General features: G+C 50.0%; 3 protein-coding genes across 3 annotated transcripts; all 3 read left to right on the top strand.

The window, feature by feature from the left end:
• Positions 1–655: 655 nt before the first annotated feature.
• Positions 656–6,143, top strand: ABOM_006378 (60S ribosomal uL3 domain-containing protein; the record flags this gene model as incomplete). The annotated part of the gene is made up of 12 exons (XM_022533507.1): positions 656–830; positions 908–1,111; positions 1,168–1,250; positions 1,310–1,489; positions 1,548–1,640; positions 1,690–1,846; positions 1,909–2,153; positions 2,210–3,635; positions 4,796–4,853; positions 4,924–5,080; positions 5,152–5,825; positions 5,888–6,143. 12 exons carry the CDS (start codon positions 656–658, stop codon positions 6,141–6,143), a joined length of 3,708 nt encoding a protein of 1,235 aa, XP_022389178.1.
• Positions 6,144–6,602: 459 nt separating this feature from the next.
• Positions 6,603–7,458, top strand: ABOM_006377 (uncharacterized protein; the record flags this gene model as incomplete). The annotated part of the gene is made up of 2 exons (XM_022533506.1): positions 6,603–7,086; positions 7,184–7,458. The coding sequence occupies 2 exons, from the start codon at positions 6,603–6,605 to the stop codon at positions 7,456–7,458; spliced, it is 759 nt and encodes a 252-aa protein (XP_022389183.1).
• Positions 7,459–12,145: 4,687 nt separating this feature from the next.
• Positions 12,146–14,393, top strand: ABOM_006376 (SKN1/KRE6 family beta-glucan synthesis-associated protein; the record flags this gene model as incomplete). Its single annotated transcript, XM_022533505.1, has 6 exons — positions 12,146–12,783; positions 12,840–13,020; positions 13,073–13,174; positions 13,228–13,750; positions 13,807–14,284; positions 14,342–14,393. The coding sequence occupies 6 exons, from the start codon at positions 12,146–12,148 to the stop codon at positions 14,391–14,393; spliced, it is 1,974 nt and encodes a 657-aa protein (XP_022389184.1).
• Positions 14,394–15,708: the final 1,315 nt, after the last annotated feature.

Genomic DNA, 15,708 nt, shown 5'->3' with positions numbered 1-15,708 from the left:
TTTCTCTCCTCTTCCTCTTCTTCCTCCTCTCTCGCTTTCCTCTGCTTCTTTCCTTTTCTTTTCCTTTTTCTTCGCTTTTTCCTGTTGGTGACTTTCCCCTGTTTCCTATACATTTCCTTGTCTCTATTTGCATCTCAATTCCTTTCCTCTCCCCTTCCGTTACCCACCCTCCCTTTCTCGGCTATTGGGTTGTGCCTTACTCATAGCGCCAACTCTTGCCGGCCGAGGCCCTCCCCCTTTTCATATTACCTTCGCATACTCTCACAATCTTTCTGTCCCACAGTGCTGGCCTTCCAGCGCTACGTCGGAACGATTGCCTGTGCGCGGCCCTTAGCGCTTCCGTCTTCCGTACATCAGCTTCACTCCCGGCGAAGCGCGTAAACGGAGCTTTCTACCATTCTGGTCAAGGCGCCAAGGCTTTTTTTTCAGTTGACAATCTCGACTGAATCACGGTTGTCATCGATAGTGGCCTCGAAAAGAAAAAGTCGCGCTTGCGGGAACCGTTGGGCCTTGGTACGCGCGAAGACATACATCGTGGTTCTGTGAGTGACACGGACTCGGATTGCATCATTGTGTCGCAGGTTTTATGGGATCCGGAGCTACAACATCTCGATATTCGGTTGCGTTGCGATTCATCTAGTGTTTGACCCTCGCTATGGCTCACACCCAGCCGTCGCCCACAGGCGGCGTCACACCTCACCATGGCCATATTGCTGCTCACCCGCAGGTTAATGGCCACATGCCTTTGCAGTCGCAAGGCCAGAAGGGTCCTCCCATGAGCACTGCTCAAAAGATTGCCGCACTGAATGAACAGGTGTGGCTTCAAATTGGTATGTTGAGACATTGCGCGGGCTTTTCAATAGCCACTTTAGTTTATCCCGCGACGTACACTGACCGCTTCTCTTAGGTGGCCTAACTGAACTCATGGGGGATCTTGACGGCGCCATGAATGCGTATGAACAAGCTTTGCGGCATAATCAATGGTCTATTCCTGCAATGAACGCGATCTCCTGTATACTACGGACCAAGGAACAGTTCCCAAAGGCGATTGAGTATTTGCAGAATATTCTGAAGCTGGACCCAACGAGCGGCGAGACATGGGGCAGTTTGGGTATGTGCTCACTAACGACATGCCTGCAACGAGCAGTTGACTGACTAGCAGCCCAGGGCATTGCCATCTCATGATGGATAACTTGCAAGAGGCGTATACCTCTTACCAGCAAGCGCTCTACCATCTGCGTGATCCGAAGGTATGTTAGCCCAATTTGTCATATGGAACGACATGCCTAATCCACGATCGTCTTTGTAGGAACCCAAGTTGTGGTACGGTATCGGTATTCTTTACGATCGCTATGGTTCTCTCGATCACGCCGAAGAAGCCTTCTCCCAGGTTATGAGAATGGCGCCTGATTTCGAGAAAGCCAATGAAATCTACTTCAGATTGGGAATAATCTACAAGCAGCAGCAGAAGTTCAATCAGAGTCTGGAGGTTAGTATCCATGCGCCAAAGTCGCCATTGGGCCAGTTTCCTGATTCTTCAATTCTAGTGCTTCAAATATATTGTCACCGATCCCCCACGTCCTCTTACGGAGGAAGACATCTGGTTTCAAATCGGTCATGTCCACGAGCAACAAAAAGATGTGAGCTTCTTAACCCACCATGGTTTTAGACTCGGGCTAACCTTGGCAGTTTGATTCCGCACAACAAGCCTATAGACGGGTTCTTGATCGCGATCCCAATCACGCGAAGGTCTTGCAACAACTTGGGTGGCTGTATCACCAACAGAGCAACAGCTACGCCAGCCAAGAAAAGGCAATCGAGTACCTTGAGAAATCAGTTAGCGCAGGTAGGTTTCTACTTGGTTTGAAACGCGAATGTGAAGAGTCTAACGTTCTGTGCTTGTGATAGACAACACTGATGCGCAGAGTTGGTACCTGCTTGGCCGATGCTACATGTCCCAAGCCAAGTATCCCAAAGCCTACGAGGCCTACCAACAAGCCGTCTACCGGGATGGTCGGAACCCAACTTTCTGGTGTTCCATTGGTGTGCTTTATTACCAAATCAATCAGTACCGCGATGCGTTGGATGCTTACTCGCGTGCTATTCGCCTAAACCCTTACATCTCAGAAGTTTGGTATGACTTGGGAACTTTGGTAAGCTCACAGATACCTGAGAATACGCCAATAGACGAAACTGACTTTGTATCTAGTATGAGTCCTGTAACAACCAAATTGCGGATGCTCTCGACGCGTACGGTCGTGCTGCCGATCTGGATCCGACCAACGTCCACATCAAAGCACGCCTGCAGCTCCTTCAGAGCCAGTTGTCGGGTAGCAACCAGAGCAATGCCCCGGCTCCTCAACCTCAGGATGTCCATCCCCAGGCCTATCAGACTGGCGTTGGAGGTCCTCCCGCTCCTCAGTGGGGTGCGCCGGCACCGACTGGGGGTCCTCCTCCCCAGCCCCCTGCTCCGCCGAGGCAGATCGCTGATTGGAATCGTGGAATCAACGAACTTCAATCTCAGGCTCAGGCCCAGGCGGCTAATGGATTTGACCACAGGGATGCGGTTCGAGCTCCCGCAGCTATTCAGCAACCCAGCCCACGCCAGGAGCCAGGGAGGGGCTTCCCCGATGCTGTCCGTCCTCCGCCCACAGCAGCTCGTTCCCCAAAGACTGCATTGGCCGGCCCAGGCGTGTATGCGCCTGCACATGCACTTCCTCAGATTGCCAACCCGCCTGCGCCGTCTCACGAGCGTGCCCCTAGTGGTGCTGGCGGTTTCCCTTCCGCCACTCGAGGACCGTTACCTCCTGCTCCCGCAGGGCCCCCTCCTGCTCCAGGTGCGCCTAATGGTGCTCCTACTTCTGGCGGCCCTCTACCCCCTTATCATCGCCCATTCACCCCTCCGACTGAGATTAGGCCTATTCGTGATGAGCGGCCCTCGTCTCCTGGTTCCACTTACCCACACCAGCAGTATCATCATGGTCCTAGTGTGCCTCCTGTACAGGGCGCTGGTAGCACTGGAATTGCGGGCGGTGCACCCCCACCTCCATCTGCGATCACTGCCGCTGAGGCCGCTGCTCGCGAACGTGAAGATCGTCCCGCCTCTGCAATGAAGCGGGGCCGCGAGTGGGAAGCCGAGTCCGCACCCGTTAAGAAGATTGCAAATGAGGAAAGCCGAGCTCGTCTCGACGAACAGCTTCCTCGTCGTGTCACTCCCCCAAACCGCATGCCTTCCCCCGGCGAGATGCAACGTCGCAGCTCGTCTGAAGTTCGACGCGAAGACCAACGTCGTATCAACGAAAGTTACCATCCTTCCGAGGCCGCTCATCACCCTCCAACACTTCCATCCATTCAACACATGCCACAACACGCCTCTGGCTCCGGCCTTCCTCCAATGGCTGAAGGGTCTGCTCCGGCAGCCAACGGACCACAGCCTGGACCTTCTGCCCCTGTGCAGGTTAAGGAGGAGCCGGCCCGCAACGAGCAACCCCCGGCTCATGAACCAGCTGCGCGGAAGATGGACGTGGACGAGAACTATGATGATGATGGCGATGATGATAAAAGAGCCAGCGCTGCTGTAAAGGGTAGCCCTTCTGCCAGCGGGTCGGGCAATGCCAATAATGCCACCAATGGCAGTCAGACTTCACAGTCAAAACCGGAGTCTACAGCCTAGGATACCACTTCAAAAAAATGAGTTTCCTGCTGTTTCCTTTGATGAATGTACCATGTTGCCTATGGACTGAGCCTAAATCCAAAAGCTCACATGAAGTTATCATTATGAGACTTCCTGTTGCCTTCGCTTACTTCTACTTCGATTTCTTTTTCCATTTTTTTTTACTATCTATATACTTCACCCCTTACTTCCCCTTTCCTTCATTTCTCTACTTTTGGGCCTGCCCTTTCCTGGTGGCGTTCATCCTTGTCTGCTATCTTAGCCACTTGGTCTGTATTGTATGACTCCGAACGGCACAGTAGGAAGGCGATGCACGTTTCCCACTCTGTGCTTTTGTATCTATTCCATTTTCTAAACGTTCCTGTTTTACATTTGTATGCCCTGCGACAACCCATCCGTTCTCATCTCTTGTCTTAGTCTTTTAACTCTTGATGATTGAAGGTAGCAACAACAGAAAATGGCAAACTAGGTCAAGTAAGATACTTTCATGAAATAGTAGTTTTCGAGTTCACGCGTAGTAAGGCGGTAAGATGTGGTGGTGGATGCTACTGAGCCTTGTGCACAACCCTTAGGCTGTGTTTGGAGCGCCTGGAGCCGATTCTCCATGTGCTACGGGAGAGGTACTAACCTAGTGGTATGGTACTGGTAGAGCTTTCACTGGAGAAACAACGTTACGGGGGGTCAGGAGGAACCGCCGAAGTTACTAAGAATGGAATAGTGGCCGAAATATTATCAATGCCTCAGGCACACATGGAAGTCGCTTACCCTCTCGGCGGTACCTAACCTGAACAGGATTAGCGGTGGCATCGCTTAGGTCAGCCCACACTCGTTAAGCGGTGCAAAATATGACTTTGCGGCCGACTCAAGAGATAGACACTGTCACTCACCACTTCGACGACTAACGACAACAGGGTCAAGATGTGAGTTCCCACGCTGGCGCAATGCCATCATGACCTCACAAGAATCAAATCGCTGATTTTCATTCTCTGTAACAGGAGTCACCGGAAGTACGAAGCGCCTCGGCACGGTTCGTCAATCTTTGTTCAGTTTCTTTCGGACGACCTCGAATTTTGAGGTCGTGGGTGTGTTTTGTGTGCGTCCTACTGACACAGCTCTGCACAGGCTCCCTTGCCTACCTGCCCCGCAAGCGCGCTGCCAGACACCGTGGAAAGGTCAAGAGGTTAGTTTTGGATGAAAATTTTCATGTTGAATTGGGATATTGGAAGGCAGGATACTGAGACTCGCGATAGCTTCCCCAAGGATGACCCCAAGAAGCCCGTTCACCTGACGGCCTCCATGGGTTACAAGGCCGGTATGACCACTGTTGTCCGTGACCTTGACAGACCCGGTGCCAAGATGCACAAGAAGGAGGTTGTCGAGGCTGTCACCGTCATCGAGACCCCTCCCGTATGTTTCACCTATCAATCATTTCGCCCGAGTGGGCGCGGAAGTGCCACGTACTCACGAGTTTCATTTAGCTTGTCGCTATCGGTGTCGTCGGTTACATTGAGACTCCCCGTGGTCTCCGCTCTCTCACCACCGTCTGGGCTGAGCACTTGAGCGACGAGGTCAAGCGCCGCTTCTACAAGAACTGGTACAAGAGCAAGAAGAAGGCCTTCACCAAGTACGCCAAGCAGCACGCTGAGGAGAGCGGTGCCTCCGTCACCCGCGAGCTTGAGCGCATCAAGAAGTACTGTACCGTCGTCCGTGTGCTCGCCCACACCCAGATCCGCAAGACCCCTCTTAAGCAGAAGAAGGCCCACCTTATGGAGATCCAGGTCAACGGTGGCTCCGTTGCCGACAAGGTTGACTTCGCCCGCAACCTCTTCGAGAAGACCATTGAGATCGACTCCGTCTTCGAGAAGGATGAGGTGATCGACGTCATTGCCGTCACCAAGGGTCACGGTTTCCAGGGTGTCACCAGCCGTTGGGGTACCAAGAAGCTTCCCCGTAAGACTCACAAGGGTCTGCGTAAGGTTGCTTGTATCGGTGCCTGGCACCCTAACCACGTCCAGTGGACTGTTGCCCGTGCTGGTCAGATGGGTTACCACCACCGTACCTCCTGCAACCACAAGGTCTACCGTATCGGTAAGGGCTCCGACGAGGCCAACGCCTCCACCGAGTTCGATATCTCCAAGAAGCAGATCACTCCGTAAGTACTCCTGTGGCACAACCTCTGTGTCGATTGACATGCCGTGACTAACGATTCCGCAGCATGGGTGGCTTCGTCCGCTATGGTGAGGTTAAGAACGACTTCGTTATGCTCAAGGGTTCCGTCCCTGGTGTTAAGAAGCGTGTCATGACCCTGCGCAAGACCCTCTACCCCCAGACCAGCCGCAAGGCCACCGAGAAGATCGAGCTCAAGTGGGTCGACACCTCTTCCGAGTTCGGCCACGGTGCCTTCCAGACCCCCGAGGAGAAGCGCGCTTTCTTGGGTACCCTCAAGAAGGACCTTGTTACTTCCGCTTAAGGTGTTTATGGATATGATACGGTGTAGTGCAAATTATTTATTTTTTCAATAAAAAAGCGAATACCTTCCAAGTCTGGGGTCCGACTGGAGATCGTTAGTTTCTTTCTATTAGCTTTACGTAGCTGCAAGGCAATCTCATGACATTCAAGAGAACGGAATCGCAGAACACAAAATTCTCCTGTAGGAATGTCAATGTCTGGCAACTTGTACAGTAGTGTATCCATTTGCCATTTGTGCGGCGGGAAAGCCTTGGCGTTTCTCTGGCACAAGTCTAGAAGAAATGCCTTTAACTTTAGAAGACATGGCTTCTTTCAGGCCATTAACTCCTCCCTGTTCTAGGGTAGCGCTCATCATCATCGAACTCTGGTGGCCGTGCTTGGCCCTATAATCTGACCGTCCCCAGCCCCGAACTTCTTCCGTGGCAAAACTCCAGTACAACTGCTGCAGCATCCAATCCCGATGCCGCTCAGCCGCCGAGGGCATTGCGTCATTGATCGCATCTGGTGTTGGGCTTCAATCTCATCGCCAGAAGTCCACAAACTCCCCCTCCGCCCTTCAGTCATCCGACTTCCGCTCCAGAACGGTCCCCAGTCCTCCCGCCAAATCCACCATCTTCATAGAACACTCTTCGTGAGCCCTCACCGAACACGCGACAACACCACTGTTTCACCACCTGCCCCTCTCCGAACCACCATCTCGCGCACCATGTCCGACGACGCCTACATGAACTTCCTGAACAAGGCCAACGCGGACTTGGCCACCGCGCGAGCTCAACAAGCGCAGGACTCCCCCGCCGTCCGTACTGAAACAGTCGAAACGGGTGTCCACGTCCCAGCTCCACTGACCTCAGTTGACGCCTACTACATCTCTGAAACTGACGAGCCATTCGAACCCGTCGCACTGCGATGGGAGGGCGCGTCTCAAGGAATCTTCCCTGATCCTTGTACGTGAGACTTCTGATTTCCACAACCTCAAAGAGCAGTCCACCGAAAAAAGGCATTTCCACGTGGTTCTCATGCTAACTACTTCTTCTTCTAAAGCGCATCTATCCAGGCTGATCTCGCCGAATGCGGATCTTTCATCATCGATCACTACTCTATCACCATCCTCTTTTGATCCGAGGAATCAGTACCCGTCTGCGCTGCGCGCGGTTCGCGCCGCCGTCGCGGAGTCGTCGGGAGGGGATGAATCGGCGGTGGATGTGAAGGTTTATCGGGTTGAGGTTGGGTCGTCGCTGATTGAGTATTATATCCTCGCGGTGGATGCTGAGAAGTCGTTGATTGTGGGATTGAGGACGAAGGCTGTTGAGACTTAGTGGTGCTCTTTTACTTGGTTTGTCTTCGCGGGTATATGTGTCGTGGATTGGGGAATCGTAATGGCTGAGAATTATCTATGGGAATGAAATTGTATACTTACACCTTTTGAGTCATGTTATCCTCGTTGCCCCCTCTTTCTAACAGACTGTCTACGGTAAATCCGGGCAGGGACAGAAACATACCATTGAGTCCCTTAGTACTCTGGAACCATCGTAGGGGGAGAAATCAACATTAAACATGGTATCCTCTAAACCAATTGGTGTGGGTCGACTATTATATACACTACATACTAAATCACCCAACACCAACACAACGACCAAAGTCTGTTGGTTACTTCTCAACTTTGTCGATCCTCCAAACAAATCATGAACAAATACGCACATAGCCTATAAATAAATAAATGCACCACTAACAAGTCCAAACCACAACAAAAAACAAAAAAAAAAAAAGAAAAAGAACTACACATCCGACCGACGAGTAGGAGTAGACGGAACCCATACCAGGTCCCCCCAAGATATCCATAACGACACACACCCTGCTAATACTACCTAAGCAGCCCCAACCAGCAGCAGCAAAGGCCCGAGCCACACTCATTCATGCATTTAATTTAGTACTGACTACTACCAGGAACCCAAGACTCGAGACACCCACCTACCCCAAAGCCCGCAGCACAATTATTTCCAATCCCATTCATGCAATTCCAAAGAACCACCCAAGAAGAAATACTCGAGTACTACCCACACCACAGTCAAGATAGCCTCGTGGTCCGAACAGCGCCATTGTCTCAGGGCGCAGTATATTTAGCGCCTAGACAGGTAGAAAGAAAGGACAAGCAAAAAGCAAAAGAAAGGATTCCTTCCCCACCGACGGAAAAACAAAAAGCACGGTTACACACGAACGAGGAAACAGATCTTTATGTATGTTCTGCACTGTGCATTAATGGCTTAGTCTCTTGGATGATAAAAAAAAGTTGTTGTTGGATGTGGTACTGTGTGTGTGTGTGTTTTTTTTTTTGTTTGGTGCGGGTGGGTGACATGCATGTAACCCATTGATTTAAGTACTTAGAACTGGGGTTTGGAGGGCCTTTGAAGAAACCCCGTGAAAGGGGTCCTGGTGGGTGGATGGATGGATGGATGGATTTATGTATGTATACGTATGTGTGTACTCCGGTGTGGAGTTGGGGTTTATGGAGATCTGTAGGGGTTGGGCAACTAGTTATGGGTTTCTATTACTCATTGTCGGTGCCATTGGAAGTCTTTTTGAGAGAGGGACAACTGATATTTTGTTGTTTTATTCTAGGCATCAATAATGCTGTTGGCGTGGTTGTGTAGCACAGAGAGGGAGAGGTGATAGGCAGAAAGATAAAAAAAAAAGTAGAATAAAATAAAATAAAATAAAATAAAAGAGAACAAAAAAACAATAAAAAGAGTAAAATACAATACTAAGAGAAGATATGAGCAAGGGGCGGTTCGTCGTCCCTGTTGTTGGTGCAGGATAAGAGAGGGAAGAAAGAATATTCTTTATGTATTTTATTGTATTTTTGATTTATTTCTGAATCGCACATGGAGTACAATCGCATAGTGCTGTACAATTTGCACAATCAACAACGCAAGCTGTCTCAGGCGAGGAAGGAAAATCTGTACTGGAAACAAAATCAGCCCCACAGGGAGGGAAAAGCGCTGCTGGTGTTATTTTTGTTCGGACGGTTGTTATCATGGCGCATGGGACCATCGAACTGGGGCATGTCTCGGGATGGATGGGTTTAACACGCGTCCCCTGCCAGGCTAAGTATATTAGGGTTGTCCTGCTAAATTACCAGGGTAAACGGCGAGCCGCGCTAAGGTATTGCTTTGGTATGACCGTATATTGAAGGACGTGACGGTGCAGGGGAACAGGAGTGCTTAAATACTCATGTATACCAAGAAGCCAAGCATTGTTGACCTCTGATCATTACTGGAAAGGATTTCAACTGCCCGAATGGTGCGGACGGTGATTGGGTCGTGGGTGTTCTTCCCCGATGAATGAATGCATCTCAAGCCGTTGCCGACGCTGCGCTGTTCCGGTCCCCAGGAAGGTTTGGGAACTGACACATCATCCTTTGGAGGCTGATCGAAGTGTTGTAGCTTATTTGCAGCTCACAGGTGATTCGGTAGATGCGTCACTGTCATCTGTGTAGTAGATGATGTGGCTGACATCAAACGCATCTCGGGTGATCTGCTGATGATCTTTTGTCTCAATTGACAGGATGAAAGATCACTACCGTACTTTACAGGTCGTGACCACCGGTGTCAGTCAAAAGTAATGATCCAAGGAAAGCAATTGAAGTGTCCATGGAAATCTCTTGGTCTTCATACTTCTCACCTTGTTTTGAGGGTTCTAGCGGGGTGACAGAAGGTCACCAGGAATGGCGGAAGGTTGCTATGAGCTTTGTCCGATGGAATGAGGGGAAGAGGAAACAATGGGTTCCAAGATTCCGGAACTCAGACAATTAGCCATGGAGTATGCTATACATTTCCTCCAGACTCCACCGCTATTCAGCCTCATTGCCTTCCTTCTTCTGTCTTGCCTGGTAGCCTGTCTGTTGCGATGACGACAGGGTCGTGCTTTGCCACTGGGGTAGATCTGATCTATCCAAAGCCTTAAGGTTAATGGCCAGGACGCGTGTTCAGGAATGATTTATATATAGGAGCATCCATGTGAGGCACTCATTGGAGAGAATATTTTCCACCTTGTGTTTCTTTTTTCTTCTTTGTCTTTCTTTTCTTCTCCAAAAGATCGATCAGTGGTCGTCCAAGAGCGAAAACGGAAATAGGTCTAGGGTTAGGTTCTTCTGGAAGGGGGTCTCGGCGTGTCAATCATTGAATCCGAGGGTTGGATGCAAAGGAGACGTCTTTCAGAACGATCTCAAGAGTCTGTGAATAGAGGGCTCACTTGATGATTGGTAAATAGTAGGGGGGGGGTGCACCAGTGTACATCAGTGTACTGTACATCTACCATATCACCGTCGTAGTACTGTAGTAGTACTCTGTAGTAGTCAGTCTTTAGCCGGGACGATTACCATACGATACCGAATCCACCGGGTTGATGAACCCTGCACTAAAAGCCTTCCATATGACGCTAGACGGTCAAATAACGCTTAGTTGCCGAGTCTTAGGGTTCGCCGGTCCACTTGACAACGATCTTGAGATTCCCTGGAACAGGCTCCCATTTCTCATGGTCTGTAGCAACGAAATTCTTCCTGAGCATTCCTGAAACTCGCTTGGTGGGGTGGATGCTTCGGTTTGAGGCAGCTATGAGATATCCCGGTGAACCACCCAAGGGGTTCAACGGGAGGAGAAAACAAACGGTGGGAACTGGAAGATTTCCCCTGAAGGGTCAAAGTCTAGACCGCCGAGGAGACAAACATACTCGCCGGGCAGTACCTGCGTTTTTTCTCGCCGCCGTCGAACCAACGTTAGCCAAAGAGGACCTGCAGACGCCACCGGGCCACCTTCTGTCCTCATTTCCCTCGGTCGTCAATCGCCTAAGAAAAAAATGGGCGACGATCTCCACCTGCAGGGGTCCTAGTGGCCAATGATCCCCAGAGGGGACCTATTTTAAAGCATTCTTGTGGTCTTGTATCTTTTTGATAACAACAGGACCGTCGGTGGTGCCTTTCATGCCGATTCCTGCTGTCTTTGGATGGTTTCATGATGGTCCAGTATTCTGCTATGGATTTTTATTTGTCCTTTTCATTCTACGGCCCTGCCTGTATTATTACTCTGGATGATAATAATTATTATTCCCAAGATCATTACTGGTAACGGTTTAGGTATAACTTTGGAGAAGGAAAGTAAACCTTTTTTTTTTTTTTTCTTTTTTTCTTCTGATTTCTATTTTCTGAAAAAAATAATAATAATAATAAAAAAAAAGCTTTGCCATGCTATGTAGGAATACGCCAAACAGGGATTGGCATTGACAACCTGAACGCTCTCCACTCCCTTTCCTTACTGTGCTTCTGTGGTAGTTTAGGTCTTTGTGGCATCCTGACCTTCATTCCATTGCGCCCGCTGGTGCCTTTTCTTTGTTTCTGTCTTCTTTTCTTCTTCTTCCTCTCCCCCTCCTCTCCGTCCAAACGTCAATCTGCCCCTGCGCTGTCGGCCATCACCGCCCATCCATCTCACTACATGCACGCTCTCTAACCCTGTCTGATTGTTTTGCTTCTGCTACACTAATACCGCCTGTTCTCCTATCCTCCTCCAGCCTTCCAGAGACAAATGCGCATCGGGATCTAGCGTCCCGTCCACTCGTTCGTAGTCTTGTTTCCCTCTTGATACCCATTGCGCATCATTCATCGCTCTTTTTCCGCTTTTGTCTCGGAGCCAGTCATTACCGAGCGTCGGGGTGTATTAATATTTAATTAATAGCATCGGGGCACGACTGCAGTCTGCTGGTACATATCTGGATGGAACCCTGGATGGCAGCTGTGTGATCGGTTGTATACCAAGGGCTTAGGGATATACTGGTCATCCAGAGCGCGCATCATCGATATCGTTTGGGACGAGGCCAGGATTCACGAAGAAGCACTGTCAAGACTGTGGCCGGTGAATTAGGCTCCACCTTTCCATTAATTTTCCAGATTCGCGTGGGCAACAGCGCAGCGTTTACAGCCCACCCTCAGCGCCATCTCTACGAACGTATTGCAAGATGTCGGACAATCCAATGGGCCAATCGGTGCGAGAAACCCCTCATATTCGACTCAATTCGGGCCAGCATGATCCATTCAGTGATCCAGACGAGACCTACCCTCCGGTCCCTAGCCATGCGGGCATTGGACGCGCGTTGACACCGGGCATGTCGAATTCAACGTCCACAGGGACATTCATGACCATGCAGACTGGGATGGGCTCACCGACCCCACAGGATTCAACGGATTTCTTGTTGCCGCCGCGGCCACAGAGGCACCGGGAACAGTATGAAGGGTTTCAATCTCCGGATTTGTCTGCGCAATCGTCGAGACGGACAAGTTGGAGCTCGGAAGGTGGGAGTGAGAGCAGAGGCTACTTCTATCCCCGTTATGAGGACCTGAGATCTCCCTCACACGGAGAGGGTGATGGGGAAGATGTGAATACACAAACGGTTACAGAAAAGTTCAATATCATGCCGTCAGAAGGTCTGCTTTTATTCCCAGAGGATGTGGAGAAGGACGATTATTTGCACAACCCGGATCCGAACGACAAAGAACGGGACTGTGACATCTGGAACCGACGAGGAATAATCAACGGTGGAGGTTTAGTCGTGTTGACGCTGGGTCTCCTGATGCTGTTCATTGGGTATCCTGTTTTGTATGATCTATAACTCCATTTTCACAGATGCTGGCGCAGAAACTAATCTTTTGTAGTACGGCCGTTAAAGGGATGCAGAACCAAGAAGGCTCCGTCTGTAAAACGGGGGACACGTTATGTCTTGATGTGGGAGAGAGGTCATTACTGAAAAATGTGCGGAGCGGGTTGATAGACCCGGACACTCCGGCCTCCGCCATGACGAAGATGTCGGCTGATGGCAAGGAATGGAAGCTGGTGGTGAGTTGAGATACTTTGACGAGTTGTCTGAATCTGTCCCTGATCATCATAGTTTTCGGATGAGTTCAACACACCGGGACGGACGTTTTATGACGGTGACGATGCTTTTCTTCAGGCGGTGGATATCTGGTACGGTGTGACGCAGGATCTCGAGGTTTGTTCTGCTGGATAGTTTCCTATGGTTTGTCCGCAGCTGACACCCTGCAGTGGTACGATCCTGATGCAGTTACTACGAAAGACGGTGTATTGGAGCTTCGGTTCGATGCATTCCCGAATCATGAATTGAAGTATAGATCCGGTATGGTTCAGAGCTGGAATAAACTATGCTTCACTGGCGGTCGTTTGGAAGCAAGCATATCCCTTCCAGGAAATGGTGAAGTGTCTGGCTTCTGGCCTGGTTTTTGGGCAATGGGCAATCTAGGCCGCCCGGGTTATGCCGCCACCACGGAAGGAATGTGGCCGTACAGTTACTATGATGGTTGCGATGCTGGAATCACGCCGAACCAAAGTTCTACAGATGGTCTGAGTTGGTTACCTGGAATGCGTCTACCTGCATGCGCCTGTGACAATGCAGAACACCCTTCCCCTGGCAAGTCAAGGAGCGCGCCGGAAATCGATGTCATCGAAGCTAGCGTTGCTGCTTTGAACGGTGACGCGGCGAAGATGGTAGGGTCGGTTTCTCAAAGTTTGCAGATGGCCCCATTCGATGTTTGGTATATGCCTGATTACGGTACGTGCTCGTAATGTATGGGTTGCGGAACTTGGGCCTTGCTAACGGTATGGCAGAATACGCAGCTGTGTACGATCCCAAGATCACAGAGATTAACACCTACCGTGGTGGACCCTATCAACAGGCCATGTCTGGACTCAGCAACCTCAATAACGACTGGTACAACGGATCGCAGTACCAGGTATACGCCTTCGACTACACGCCAGGAGCTCGTGGCAATATCACCTGGTATGTCGGTCAGGATAAGACATGGACTCTCGACGGTAGAGCCCTCGGGCCCAACGGCAACATCGGCCAGCGGACGATTCCCCTGGAACCGCTGTCTATTATCATGAACCTGGGTATGGCCTACAGTTTCGCTCCAGTAGATGACAACATCAAGAAATTTATGCCTGGGTACATGCGTTTCGATTACCTTCGAATCTACCAGGATCCAGACAACATTAGCCTTACCTGTGACCCACCGGGCTATGAAACAACGGAGTATATCGCGAAACACCCCAAGGCGTACCAAAACGTCAACAAAACTACATGGTAAGCCTACCGCATTCTGGAAAGTCTCGGGCGATAATTTTTACTGACAAGTGCAAGGTCTGATGCTGGATATGAGTGGCCCAAAAACTCATTCATGCATGAATGTTGAGTTCTATCGTTTCCCCTGCCAGCTATCGTATCCCTTCAACCCCCAAGACTTTTGCCTGAAACATCTTCACACCCTTTGGCTACACAGCGAGCCCCTTTTGTATCAAACTTGTCTCATCACTGTCTCGGTGGTGAATACTACCACGTTCCCTTATATCCCCTCTTGCTAAACGGCGTCTTTGGAACCTCACGAGTCGTTTTAGCGGCATTGTGCTTTGGCGTTCGGCGGGCATTATGATTTCCATTCTGCACAGAGCTGCCCGACCTGGAATTGGTCGCATTCGTGTGCGCGTCCCGCTCGGTCTGACGGACGCATGTCGGGCTGATTTGTTTTGTCTTCTTCACTCTGCATGCTGGCATTTACATGTGTATTATCGTTGCCATCTTCTGTCTGTATACCTTTCGACATTTCCCTCCCTTCCAACTTTTCCTTTTTGTTAACAGAACTTGTGGGGGCTCGAATCATTGCGCCCTTATTTTACGATAGAACACGTTGTCCGACGATTCATGGACCGTCTTCTTACCGACGAAAACGAGACTGTGGTATGTACGAAATTCAGGGCGCAAAAAAGCGCTTCGCATTTGAGAAAGATAGTCATGTTGAGGTCCCTACTCATTTTCGCCTTGGTTATGAAAATAGAAGCATAGTATTGAATTTTAAGCTGTACTCGGTGCAATTCATTTGATTCCATACTAGTACTACTACTAGTAGTACTAGTAAATCCCATGTAAACAAACGACTTCATCGCGATGTGATTGGCCATGACTAAGCAGCGTTGGCGTCACATGGGCACCACATCCATTTCTTAGCGTTTCTGCTTTATCCAGAACAAACTGACTGGTGGTAATCAAGAGTCGCCTCAATCAGCTTATCGATCTGCCCTGCTGGACAGCGGTGGTGTTTTCTTGTTCTCTTAACATATTCCCCCCACAACTTGTCCAACGCACGTCCCCCTTTCTTGTCGTTTCTGGTTCCAGGTGGAGAATACCATCTACTCGCTTCTTAAGTGTATACCGTGAGTAGACCATTAGTAGACTGGCTGTCTGTCTTAGCTTAAACTAATTATGAAGATATACAATCTACACTACATAACTGGAAATCTTTGCACAATACCATCTTGCGCACATCCCTCTTATAAACATCAAGCACTTTCCTAGTGCTAGCGTCCATATTGCGGAATTGCCCATCTTTCGCTGTGGAAGCCCTATCAGCCAACAGGCTACTCCCACTAATCTGACCATCTGCTGGCAATCTACTTACTACCCAATCTCGCACATCTCAATTTTGCATCGCACTATATCGGCCGTGCCAAAAC

The sequence above is a fragment of the Aspergillus bombycis genome (assembly GCF_001792695.1).
Source record: "Aspergillus bombycis strain NRRL26010 chromosome Unknown contig00042, whole genome shotgun sequence".
Classification (NCBI taxonomy): domain Eukaryota; kingdom Fungi; phylum Ascomycota; class Eurotiomycetes; order Eurotiales; family Aspergillaceae; genus Aspergillus; species Aspergillus bombycis.
Note: the sequence above shows the minus strand (reverse complement) of the source record. Positions and strands in the feature narration are given on the sequence as shown.